This window comes from Drosophila gunungcola, chromosome 3R (genome assembly GCF_025200985.1).
Source record: "Drosophila gunungcola strain Sukarami chromosome 3R, Dgunungcola_SK_2, whole genome shotgun sequence".
NCBI classification, from domain to species: domain Eukaryota; kingdom Metazoa; phylum Arthropoda; class Insecta; order Diptera; family Drosophilidae; genus Drosophila; species Drosophila gunungcola.
The window spans coordinates 4,437,750-4,451,103 of record NC_069139.1 but is presented as its reverse complement, the minus strand read 5'-3'; the positions used below and the strand labels follow the sequence as shown (position 1 = coordinate 4,451,103).

General features: G+C 43.5%; 2 protein-coding genes across 9 annotated transcripts in view; both read left to right on the top strand.

The window, feature by feature from the left end:
• LOC128262157 (sterile alpha motif domain-containing protein 5-like) overlaps positions 1–13,354 on the top strand; it is a 161,720-nt gene that overhangs the window by 77,069 nt on the left and 71,297 nt on the right. The window contains exon 5 of one of the 8 annotated variants that reach the window (XM_052996315.1): positions 2,207–2,388. The exons of the other annotated variants lie outside the window; for them this stretch is intronic. Coding sequence (XP_052852275.1) covers positions 2,207–2,254 — 48 coding nt within the window. The 3' untranslated portion in view covers positions 2,255–2,388. Of the gene's footprint in view, positions 1–2,206; positions 2,389–13,354 lie in introns of those variants that run through there. 8 annotated transcript variants of the gene reach the window in all.
• LOC128262148 (poly(A) RNA polymerase gld-2 homolog A) lies at positions 5,235–12,000 on the top strand. Its single transcript, XM_052996247.1, has 3 exons — positions 5,235–9,227; positions 9,672–9,935; positions 10,004–12,000. The coding sequence occupies exons 1-3, from the start codon at positions 6,606–6,608 to the stop codon at positions 11,189–11,191; spliced, it is 4,074 nt and encodes a 1,357-aa protein (XP_052852207.1). The 5' UTR covers positions 5,235–6,605; the 3' UTR covers positions 11,192–12,000.

The window sequence follows — 13,354 nt, the reverse complement described above, 5'->3', positions numbered from 1 at the left end:
GCGGCAATTCCCCGTTGCAATATCGCTGCGATGCACCGATACGAGGGGATAGGATGGGAGATACCCTTTCCAGCGAACTCGAACTCCAGGCCCACCGATGGCAATTTCACAAAATGCTGGCATACGCCAAGTAGCACAAGGCGAAAGCCCTGCGTTCGCCATAATGTCATATTAGAGTTTATCAACTGGCATGGCTATGAAAATTTAGAGCGCTTCTACTGCTGCTCGAAGGACGAACGACGACCGACGACGAGGACGACTGCCTGCAATTTTCAATTTCGCGCACACTTTGCACAGATAATAGAAATTTCTTTCGCTCCTCGAGTCGCTGTGCCACTGGAGTTTCCATGCTTTTTCCTTTTACGCTGCGTTTATTGACACAAATCGCAAACGCATTTGGCATAAGTACCGGCCAACAAGCTGCCTGCTTTCCCCGCCCCCCATTTCCCCATTTCCCCCATCCCGCCATACCATTTGTACTTATTGTTTTTCGCCACCACACCACCCCTTAGAGTATCTGGGTTATGAGTGGTTTAATGGCAGCTCGCTCTCGTGCTTTGTTCAGCTTTGTTGGTTTGCTGGTTGCTGCCTTCCAGCTTGAATACTTTGGCCGGTTAGTTCTGGCCAAGTTCTGGCTAAAGAGGAACTATTTCCTAAGCTGCTTAGCCAGATGTGTAATGCTCTGCTTAGATAATTGCTTAAAGGCAGAAATAGATGAAAAAAAAAATATTAGAAAGCCATAAGAACTTGCTAATCTTAATCTATTTGCTAGGAAAAATTGAAAGAGTTGAATTAGTCGAAAGGGAAAAATGTTAGTTGTAGAAGTACAAAACTTAATGAGAACGCAGCTTAAAATTTGCTAGAAACATTTCATGACTTCTACAAAATTAAATATGTATTTTTCAAGAAATACCCTTAATTAACCAAAAATTTTTCAAGTACCCGAAAAGTAATAAAGCACTTTCCTTGATGGCCCCTCACAATGCCAATCAAATGTTCGGCGAGAACAAGCCATTTCCTCCTCCGACTTTCGAAGAGGGGGAAATATTCGCATAATTATGACTTCAGCGGTTACAGTCTGGCAAATTTTCCATGTGAATGAATTTCGCACAATTACACACGCGTAGGCAGAACCGAAAACAGAAAAAAAAAATACAAAATGCTGGGGGAGTGGGCACATGTCGGCACATGACGAGGAGGCAGATCAACTTCATTCACAATTAAGCTAAAAATACAAGCCCCCCAGTTCGCTGAGTAAAATTTATTGTCAAGTGCAGAGTCACAACATTCAAGACGAACAGCAGTCACAGTCGCAACCGAAATAATTGGACAGCGGGAAGGCTCGGCACAGGCACGGGTACAGGCAGAAGAAGTAAAAGTCTGGTTCAGGTCTAGGTGTAACAATGGAGAAACTCTGGGAAATACGCAAAATATATAGTGTATGGGGGATGGATGGAGGTGGAGTCACGCTGTCGCTCACAGAAAAATAAGAAGAAACGCGGAGGGCTGGGCAAATCAACAACGCAATCTTAATGAAGGCAATAATTCAAACAAAATGCAAAATTCCCTCGGCAAAACTGTGAAGGAAGTCACGGCGAGTCACTCCGCAGCGAAGACAGCGTTGAAAAATTGCCGCCCAAGAAAGAATTTCTGGTTGAAATTAAATTTTTACAAAATCAAATAAAATCCAGCGTGTGGCAGTCACTCACTCACTCACTCACTCACTCAATTCAATTCCCTTGGCTCCTTTAGTCGTCCTCCCACGGATATTCCTCCTCTTATTAATTAGTTTGTATATTTTTGGCATACGAAACGCAACACGAAATTGTTAAACATTTTATCCCCGGCACATTAAGTGGCAACATTTGTCAATTTGTTTTCGGTTGTAATTTTTGGGCCCCTGAGCGGGAGGGTCACCACTCTCGAAATTCGGACTCTTGGGTGTTTGTGTGTAGTTAATGGCCGAACATTTGCCTAAATAATGAGCCACCGGTGTATTGCTTTGAATTCGATTTGGCTTGATTAAAAATATATTTCATTGTCGAGAGCCGTTTGCTGTGTAAGTGGGTCGTACGTCGTACGTCGTCCATCGAAAGTGGGTGGATTGTATTTGATCCAAGGTGGTTGCATTAACTTCACGAGAAACAACAGCTGAGAAGCTAATCAGGCAAATGTGGCACAGTTTTCGGCAAGGTGAATTCATTAGCCCTCGAGTACGGACCCGGTTAGTTGGGGGGCAGGACAAATGACTTAAGTGGAGTCGTAAGCCAGATGGCATTGAGTAATGCCTTCTGGAGGGAAAAACATTTGGAAATGCCCAAAATTTGAAAGTAAAATACGTGAAACTTATCATTTATTTGTAAACAAATGTTTGACAATTAAGATTAGTTAACTCCAAACACAAATTACCATTAAAAATATTTAAAATCAAAAGGTACTTTAGCAATGAGAATTAAAAGAAATTTAAGGTTGAAATAAAATCACCTGGCACATTTTACATTTTTCCCTCATATCTTTTTTTAGTAAAACATTTTATAATAAGGTTAAAATTCATTACACATTTTTCCTACCATAACAACGAAATAAACTTATAAATAAAATATCTTTTTTAAGCTAGAATATGAAATTCTTGTTGTTGCTTTAAAACAGAACTTGTTGTTTGTTCAATTCAATTTCCCACATATTGTTTGTTTCAACCCAATCCGCTTCAATGGTTACTTAAATCTAGCTCGCTGCATAATTAAAAGTGAAAAGTGAAAAAAAAGGGAAAAGGAAAACGCTCGCCTATTTCCTGTCGCCCAGCAATGCAATTTTCACTTTTCTTCTGTGTCGCTCCGTTTTCTCATTTTGTCAAATAGCCTCAAGGCATCAGGCAGTTGGTAGTTGGCAAGAGGAGGGCAGGGCGGCAAACTTTCGAAATTTAACGCCGGGCACAATGGGGCAAGTCGGGAATCGCTGGCTGCCAGCCGCAGTGGCGGAGAACAATTACTACGGGTTTTTCGGTCTTATGCAAACAGGAAACGCATAATGAACAATGTCCGAAAGAGCCGTGGAGTTACCACTCACTTGCCCGGAGAATGGAGCACGCGACTCCGGCTTCTGCTGTTCCAGCTCCCGCCCGCCCGGCATTCATTCATTCATTCATTTTTGAGCGGTTTCGTGGTTAACAACCGCTTCCTTATCCTTATTATTTTAATGCCTGCGGCAGCATTCCATCTTACTTACATTTTTCTCTGCTGGCTGTTGTGGCTTAAATATTTTAACTACTGCCGGCTCCTAGTTGGCTGTCTGTCTGTCTGGGCCGGGTCTTTGTGCCCGTAATTGGGGTTAACTGCGTTCAGCAGGTGAGGAGCTGCTCCGCTCCGGAGTTGGCATTGTGTGTCAAAGTGTGCCAAAAGGAAGAGTACAATTTTTGCCGCACTTATAAATTGTCCGTGCTGGAGTTTAAATTTGGTTTTCCAGTTTTCCTTTTTTTTTTTTTTGGTGGTTTTTTTTTCCAGCTTGGGGGCTGGCAATTGCAACTGCAATTGAAAGTGAAATTGAATTTGTGGAGCTGAAATAGACGGTGTGCTTTTGACAGAGTGTCAGAGTTGACACGCATGTTGAGAAAATTCAATTAAAAATTGTACTGCAATCGCCCCGCTTGTTGCTGTCTCTCGGTTTTTCGCCAACTCATCGTCGATTCAGTTGATAATTATTTTTACGCGCCGAGTTGCAGGGTAAAGTGCATTAAAAATGCAAATGGCAACACTTTGCCACTTTGATGCCAGTGTTGCCAGTGTTGTCACGTTTGCCGTTTTATTAATTTATTAAATTAAAAACAACGCAAAAGCAGGCAACAGCGCCAGCTCCAGTACCACTCTGGCATGTGTAATTGTAAATTTATGAGCGTGCCACAAATAAAAAGGAGGCTCAGTACAACAGTACAGTAGAATCAGGGAAAAAAAAGGACCGACGGCGGCATGGCCAACGAGTTCAACTGGGGCGCACTGTCAATCGTGTTGCATGAATTATTAATTATTTGCTTTTCGCACACACATCCCGACAAAGGGACATCAGCGGACCCACACATACAAAAATATACGGCAGCAGTGTTGCAATGCGGCAATCGGCTGTCAACTTCGCCACTTTGAGAAGGGAAACACTAATAAAATTATTAACCAAAATGCCAAAAAAAAAGGGAATTCGTTACGTCACTGATTGCCAATAAAAAAGAGAAACCGAAATTAGTTTAATCTAATTACCTGTCACGCTTTATTGTCTTTAGCATAACGAAATGGATTTTGGAAAATAAAAAGTCAATGCCTACGATTTTTCCAAGGGCCAAAAAAAAAAAAAAGATGAACAAAAAATGGGAAGAGAAAAATGTATTTTTAGGTGGCTTGGTAATGTGAGCGTCCAACCCCGAGGGCCCCACGCAGGATTCAGGAATCTCCACCCCTGGAAGCTGCCTTATTTACCCTGCGTTTTCCCCCGGGGACACGGGCCATGGCATTTTCCTTGGCTCTCTCTGTGAATTATTCAGGGCTCAATCGATGGCCGGCCCAAGCATCTTCTTCATTGCATACTACACTTTACCTCGGTACATATTTACAGCACGCCTTCCGCCCTTTTCCTTTTTTTTCTATATCCCTCAGTGCTGCTGACAGTTTATTTGCCAAATTGCTTGCATGTAATATGAAACTTTTTTTTCTGGCCATTTCTGTTTCGAGGCTAATTTTTAGTTGGGAATAGGAAATTCCAAAAAAAAATGTCTTTGGGTGTGTGCTAAATCGAAAATCTGTAACACGCGTCACACAGTATTAAATGAGGAGAATGGCAGAACCAGGAGGTTTGAAATAACGCAGGAGGGTTAGAACACTAATATGGCATGACTCAACCGATTTCCAAGTAAAGTTTAATGGAAAAGCGTCATATCTTTGTTGGTGTATCTTTGTACTTGACTTTGTGTACTCGGAGAAATAGTGCAAATAGTTTAAAAATTCGAAAAAAAAACTTGGAAGTTTAGTTGAGTAAGAATTATATAAATAAATATTGGTTTTGTTTGACTTTAATACTAAGTTTTCGAAGTCACATTAACATCTAGATCCAAAAATATTTCAAAGTAATTTCCTAAAATGTTTTTAATTTAATTCATCTACTTATTTATTTGGACATTTATTTTAGTTTGTATGTTAAATCATACAACTAATGTGAATTATTTAACTTGTGGTTCATAATACCACACTAAAAACTTGTTCCGCAACCGGTATATCTAAAACTTTATAAGCTCTTTTGCCAGTGTTCCTGCACAACCGCTTTTGTCCGGACTCTGACCATAATTCATGAAAAGTTTTAAATTTGAAAAATTTGGCCGTGGAATGGGGAACTTATGGAGGAACGGCACAGTTATTGTTGCGTTATAAATCTAATTAGAATATGTGAGCGTTCGGGGCCCGTATCTGAATATGCACGTAGACTAAACCAATTCCAAACCCCCTTTCCTGGGCTCATTTCATATGCTCACCGCATCTGGCCGCATCTGAAAATTGCCAATGGCGCCGCTGCGTCTGGGGCAATAAATTTGATTTGTTTCAAATTACAGAAGAACGCAATTTCTTCCCTTCGCTTTTTTTTTCGGTTGCATTTTTTCGGCTGAGCCGGTAAATCGAATTGAATTTTGGAATCCTTGGAGCTGCGGTTGCTTTTTGTGGGCAATCTTAATTTACATAAGCAAATCAAATTGTGAACGTAATGCGAAGACAATGGCATAAAAGGGGAGGGTAGAAAAAGGAGTCTGAGTCGGTTTAGAATGGAACTATGTTGAGTGGATGGCGCAGATTTTGCTCCTTTTATTTTCTACTTGTTTAAAATAAAATGTGTCAGCTTTGTATGTGCTAAAGCTTTCTTTGTTTTACTCAATGCGTCAGGGAAATTTAGCTCAAGTGGTGTGTGGAGAAAGTTGAAAGGACTGCCAGCACCCGGAAAAGTAGAGTGTGAATCCTGAAATAAAAATCCTTTGAAGTGCAAGTGTTCGATATGTGTGGCACTTTCCTTTTTCATTTTTTTTTTTTGCCCAACACTACACAACAATCGATGGATCTCTTACCAACACTACGTACTGGAATTCCCATCGCAGTTGCACACATGACAAGCAACTTTTTTTACGTGTGTGTATCGTGATTAACCCTAGTGAAAATTCTATAAATTGTGAAAGAAATTAGAGTCAATCTGAGGATATTTTTTTTTTTAACAAACGACAACGACGAAACAAGGAAATCTCCTCTACACGCACAAAGAATCAGCGAACCCAAAATATAATATACAGACTACCAGAAAAATACATAAAGATGTCTTCAAGGGCGGCACTTTAACGCAGATGTAATACAGCACATTTTATAACTTTTTCGTCCTTTTGGGTTTAAGGTTTTTGCGTAGCCTTAATTCAAGTTATCCCACCTGAGATCCCATTTTCTGGCGTTCAGTTTGCTGTCAACTCTTTGCTTCGTAGGAGTGACAGTTTGAGGTACCGGACACACAACATATTCTTTAGCAATCTGCGTTAACGTACGCACATATATATAGATATATGTCGTTTGGATCGTGATTAGGCCTTATCGGTAGCAATGTCCACTGCTCTGGCAATGGCAGCGGCGGCGGCATCCTCGAGTGCCACGGCCTCAGCAGCACAAGCAGCAGCAGCAACAACGAAAGCGGCGATCAATAGCAACACCACAAACACAATAGCGTCGCCGGCAACAACAACCACCACCACCACGATGAAGAACACCACTACAAAGACCACAACCACTGAACCAGATCCAAATATGTCTACCATATCTTTGGAAATTGAAGAATCTGGCAAGGAACAGGCAGAGGATAGTGCTCCGAAACCACGACGGCAGCGCAAAACCACAGTGGTGCACACATGTCCTCGTCCACCGGGTGGCTACAGGTACTCCATGGAGTATCTCTACGGGATTGGAAGTGGAATGGCTGGCGTGACCCTTAATATTCCCACCCCGTATTCAATAACTCCACGCACTGTAAGAACCACGGCTCCCTCACTGACCACCCACATGCCTTTACTGCCCACCATGGGCATGGCAGCCGCAGCATCGCCACGCGCCAGTGGTTCATCAGGGAATCGTTCTGTAGTTGGTTCAGCAGGAGGAGCCACAGTAGCCACGGTCACTCCATCCACAACGGTTGCAGCTACAAGTGCCCCTGCAGGATCAGCTGGAACATTAGCAGAGGGAGCAGCTTCATCTGGTGGCCTCACAGCCAGTTCACCAGGCACCATGCCAGCTGCACAATTTATCTATCAAGGATATCTGCCCACTGGACCCCAGCGACGTTTGTGGCACACGGAAAACGCCGTCTGGCAGTTTGATAGAAACTACCCATATAATCAGGCCTATTCCTCTCAGTATGGAATACCAATGATGCCAGTGGGCTTTGAGCATCCATATGGCCAGCGAATTATCTACCCGGGTTATCTAAACCAGGCCACGGGTGGATTACATCCTGCTCCAGTGCCAGGAATTACAAGAGCCAGTCGTCATGTGGTACAGCAGCAGCAGCAGCAGCAGCAGCAGCAGCAGCAGCCACCTTTGTTGCCGCAACCAACAACGGTTGGTGGCGACACCAGGGAGGAAGCTACGACAACTCTTGGAAATGCCCCCCAGGTGAACAGTCCTTGGCGCAACGGGAGACCAGGTGAACATCGATCAGGACGACAGTTGGTGACCGCTGCAGCGGGCTCAACTGTTTACCACAGGGATTCCAAGTCCTTTTACAACAGCATCACAGGTGGTGCGACTGGTAAAGCACGTCTTAAAGCTCCCTTTATGGCGAATTCTCGTAGTTATCAAGGAGGAGCTATTGCAGCCGGCGGAGCAGGAGCAGCAACTGCAGCAGCAGGAGGAGGTGGAGGAGTGGTCACAACAGCAGTAGCAGCCAACTCCAGCGATCAGAATCCAACCAATGTTAATAATCAGGGATCCTCTTCGAGCAACCATTCCAGAATTCGTCATAAATCAAAAAGAGGCGGCAAGAATGCGTTTGGCAAAGAGCGCAGCTCGAATTCTTCAGGATCTCTGTCTGCTTCCTCCTCGAAGTCCCAATTACACAGGTGTCCCAACTCGAGCACTACCTCCATTGCGCTAAACAAACATACGAATCGCACCCACAGAAACCGGATGCGCAATATGGCCAACCAGCAAGTGGAGCATAGACCGGTGACCATAGCGGCGCCAGTGAATAAACAATACCAGTCGCCGCCACAACCAGCGGCAGTGCAAAGAGTTGCCAAGTTCCATCAGCAATCACGTTACTATCAATCCCGACACATGGATGCTTATGTCTATCAACCCGGGCACTATATGACTTATGCACCGGGATCACCGGTTCTGGGAGGAGCAGGAGCGGGCGTTGCAATGCCTGGAATAGCAGAAGAAATCGTAGGATCTGGAGGAAGTGGAGTTGGAGGAGCAGGAGGATTGAGAGGACTAGGAGAAGTAGGAGGAGCAGCTACGGCCGCGGCCAGCAGCGCCACCTCGGAGGGCGAGCAGCCGCTGGACTCGGACTTTGATCAGCGCCAGGAGTATGCTGACTTGGGTCTGGATCCAGCCAATGGCGGCTTCTCCTCCGACCTGGAGCCGCTCGGTTACAAGCACGACACCTCCGAACTGGATGCCCGCTCGTGCCAGCTGTCGCGTCCCAGTTCCGAGATGAACGTCGACGATGCCCATTCCTTTGCCAGCTATGCACCGAGTGTGGAGAGCGATGACATCGAAAGTGACCTAAGCGATGCCTCCGTGGAGTCGGTGGTGCGCAAGATAATGGTCAGTTGTCTGGCCATGGCCACCGGTGCCCAAGAACCCGATCTCAGTGGTCCGAATCTGGTGCCCTACGGCGATATGTATCATCTCAAGGAGCTGGAGAAAAAGTCCCAGCACACGGGCATGAGCAACGGCTTCAGGTGCCAACAGATGCCACATCATCTGCATCCGCATCTCAGTCCCAGAGGAATGAGTTGTTGCGGCGATATGTTGAGTCAACCCTCGGAGGAGATGGTCTACAAACTGAACCAGCAGGATGCCTTTGGCATGGACAAGAGCCACTTGAAGGAGCTAACCGAGGAGGCTGACAACATCTCGGTTGATGTTAATCTCTCCTGCAGTCCATCCGCCTGCTCCAGCAAAAGTGCATTGGCTCCGGCGTCCAACAGATCCAATTTCATCATGGTAGGTGCACATCCATAAACTCACAGAGGACTCGAAAGATTTGTTTACCATTTTGTCCGTTGGTCCGACAGTTGTTTTTTTATATTTTTAGCAATCATAACTGAAATAAATTCTTGCTCAAAATATACTTATACAATTTTTTTGATCATTGCGTTTCAGAATCAAATTAATCAAACTATTTCATAAAGATAAATTCTACTGAAAAATTAATAATTATTTTCGTAAAATAACTAAAAATGTAGGTTTGCGCAACAATCCATTATCAAGAGTTTCTGAAACATTAGGCCTATGAAGGCAGTTATATTTCAACAACAAAAACAAACTGCTACAATCGAAAGGCCGAAGTTTCTTAAAAATTCGGTCACCGAAGTCAGTGATATCATCTTTTCCCCTTTTATTTATTCCTTATCCCTTATCCTCAATCTCAAATCCTCAATCCCAAAGCCAGAAGAAAGTGCTGACGATGAATTGCCCTTGGCGATTCACAATCGCTATTGGCGCGAATTCTTTGGTTATACACCAGCGGATCGCTTTTTGCTGCGAACCAAGTTGGTGGAAATGAAGCGGCTACCGAAAACTGTGGTCACTAAGAACAAGTGGGATCCCTTGTCGCTTTCCATTTGGAGAAAGTTTCTCGAGGCCCAGCAGACACGTCATGTGTATAAAACCAAGATGCGACTATGGCGATTCATTTACACAGTGGCCATGGTGAGTTAAGTTGGGGAGATTATTTTTTTCACATAATCTAATATTTTGAGTTCTCCACCGATCTGCAGACGGCTTATCCCAGATATGGCTTGTATCTGGTGGGATCCTCCATCTCGTACTTTGGCTCCAAATGCTCGGACATGGACATTTGCATGCTGGCCTGCACAATTCCCAACACTGATCCCCGCATGGAGGCCGTCTATCATCTGCAATTGATGAAAGAACTGCTGAATCGCACGAATATGTTCCAGGACTTCAATCTGATCGAGGCCCGAGTGCCGATACTTCGATTCACCGATCGGCGACACAAAGTGGAGGTGGACATTAACTTTAACAACTCGGTGGGGATCAGGAACACCCATCTGCTGTACTGCTATTCGCAGTTGGAGTGGCGACTCCGCCCGATGGCCTTGACCGTCAAACAGTGGGCCCAATATCACAATATCAATAATGCCAAGAACATGACCATATCGAGTTACTCCCTCATGCTGATGGTCATCCATTTTCTGCAGGTAGGAGCCAATCCGCCAGTGCTGCCATGTCTGCACAAGCTTTATCCGGATAAATTTGGACTGCTGCAGCCCACCGATTTTGGTTATGTGGATATGAACGAGGTGATGGCTCCGTATCAGTCGGAGAATACCCAATCCCTGGGTGAACTGCTGCTCAGTTTTCTGCACTACTACAGTGTATTTGAGTACGGAAAGTATGCAATCTCGATTCGGGTAGGCGGTGTTTTGCCCATCGAGATTTGCCGGGCCTCGCAGGCACCCAAAAACGATATACACCAGTGGAACGAGCTGTGCATCGAAGAGCCCTTCGATCAGACGAATACAGCCAGGTCGGTGTACGACGCGGATACCTTTGAGCGCATTCGAGCCATCTTTATGGCCAGCTATCGCAGACTGGAGACGACGAGGAATCTGAATTCCATATTCGAGGGCTACGATGGACCCACAATCCTGATGCAACAGCCTTCGCCGGAATCGGAAAGTGAGTTCTTTGAAGGCCAGAATCAGCAGCAGCATTTGCTGGCGAATAGAGGATCCTCCAGATCCAACAGTGAACGACCCTCGCCGCGACCCTCTAAACTCATGGTGGACAAGGCCACCACGGCCATTTGGAGCGATATCAATGGAAGACCAGAGCAAAAAGGTGCTCCTCAGGATAGTGATGCAACCAGTAGTGTAAATGCTGGCAATAACAACAAGACCTCCAAGAAGATGCGAGGCAATGATGAGCCACCGTGTGCTTAAAAACTTTCACCAAAAATATAAACCAAAACCAAAAAACACACACAACACACCATATCATACGCCAAATCAAAGAAATCATATTACATCACCCACGATCAGGATGTAACAAAAAAATTGAGAGGAAGTTTTTTGTAGCAGTTGCCGGGCGCTTTTAAACCGATTTAAATTTGACGTTGGATAATTACATATGCATAGTAGGGAATTAGCCGATTTCTTCAATTCACTAAAAGTGAAATGACCAAATAAAAAACAAACATTCAGCTATCGCAACGCAAAGTCGGTCGCAAAAAAAGCACAAAAGTCTGCAAAAAATGCTAGAAATAGTTTCATGTGTTTGCGTACCACAACGACTAAACTTGTTTTCACAAGCCTTAAAGCAAGCCAGTTGCTAAACAAATGTAGCAATTGAAATTAAAATACCAAAAAAATAAACAAAATTTAAAAATGTAAAAAAAAAAAATGTCCGAAGCAAAGCACTTTTTGTACAAAGTAGGGAAAACACACATTACAACATCATAATATTCCTACTTTTATACAGGTATATTTTTGCACATAACAAATCAATCACCAACCCAAAAAAAAAAAACAAAACAAAAAAAACTTCAAAGAAATCATAATGTAAAAACACTGAAAAACTCCACCAAATTTTGTAACAAAACAGTGTAAAAATTTAAAAACCGCGCAAATCTTCACAAAAAAGCTTACGAGTTAAATGGTTGGGTAGTCAAACTCAACGAAAAAACTTGAAAACCTGATGATAGCGCCAAAAAAAAATTATAAAATATAAAACCCTTAACAAAAAACAGTTTAAACATTCATGGGAAAGGAATTTATTATCGAAAACACCTATTGGTTTCCGCAAAACTAAACACTTCATAGCTCGTACATCTGTGCATATAAATCAAGCCAATGAATTCATCCATCATCAAGCCATTAAGACCCGAATCTGATCTTTCTATGACTTTCTATGCCTTCATTTCAACACTAGGACTCTCTGGGGTCTTCGAACTATATGCGAATGAAATTATTTAGGATGCTCAATTTGATATTCCGGCCCTGATTAATTCTTAGTGGTTGCCGTCATCATCGAATATCACCCTAGGGATGATGGCCAAAATTCTCGCACATGTTCCAGTTTGGCAATTATCTAAGGAAATCAAATCAAATCATTGATGCAGCTGTTACGCAATAGTAGGGGATGGCATATAGTAGCTGATATGGACAATAGTTCAGGAGTGGGCGTGGCAGCGACAGTCCAGGCATTTGCCATACAAAACTCTGTTAGCATTCTGCATCTGTTTCGGTATCGATGGCAACCAAAAATGTCAGTGCAGCAAATTATTTCATCAATTGCAATGCTCGATTTCAGAGCGGCGGTTCACAGTCGATGGTTGTGTGTGTGCGTTGTGTGCCCTTTTTGGGGTTGCATGGGTGTAACACGACGAGTGAGTGTCCAATCCCTGTGTTGGGTAATTGATATAATGCCAATGGTTCCTGTCGTCGCCCACCTAATGGCGAAAATTGTCAACGGGATTTGGTTTGGGATTTGGGATTTGGGATTTCAGATTGCAAATGGGTGGGCGGCAGTTATACGCAATGCAATATCGCATGCCAGTAGCTCCATAATCATCGTCATCATCATCACCATCATTAACGCAGCAGCAAGCTCACAATTGTCACACTAATTTGTGCATATGTGCAAAAATGTTTGGCAATTAAACGGCGCATCGAAATCCCTCAGCCATTTTTCATTCACCCAAAGTAATTAATGTCTTTTGTTAATGGTAATGCATTTGCATCGCAATTGGAATTATACCCCAATCTGTGTGCTATGGGCTAAGACAATTTGCACAACAAAGGCTCCGTGGAATGCTGAAGATGAACTTCATTAAAATTTTGCACGGAACGGAAAAATTTCTATACGCGCAAGGGGCGGGAAAAATAGAGAGCAGAAGCTGCTGCATTAAAATTCCTGTCCGGGATTTGGTCTTTGGTCTTGAATAATTATTCATTGTCATTGTAATTGGCGTGCCAGGCGCTAAATGGAATCATAAAGGGAACGCTGCAAAGCGGGGCGAAAATGTTCATTTTTCCAACAGAGCCAGTAAATTGAAGTTGCTCGATTACTTGGACACTTTTCCTTTTTTTTTTTTTTTTGCATCC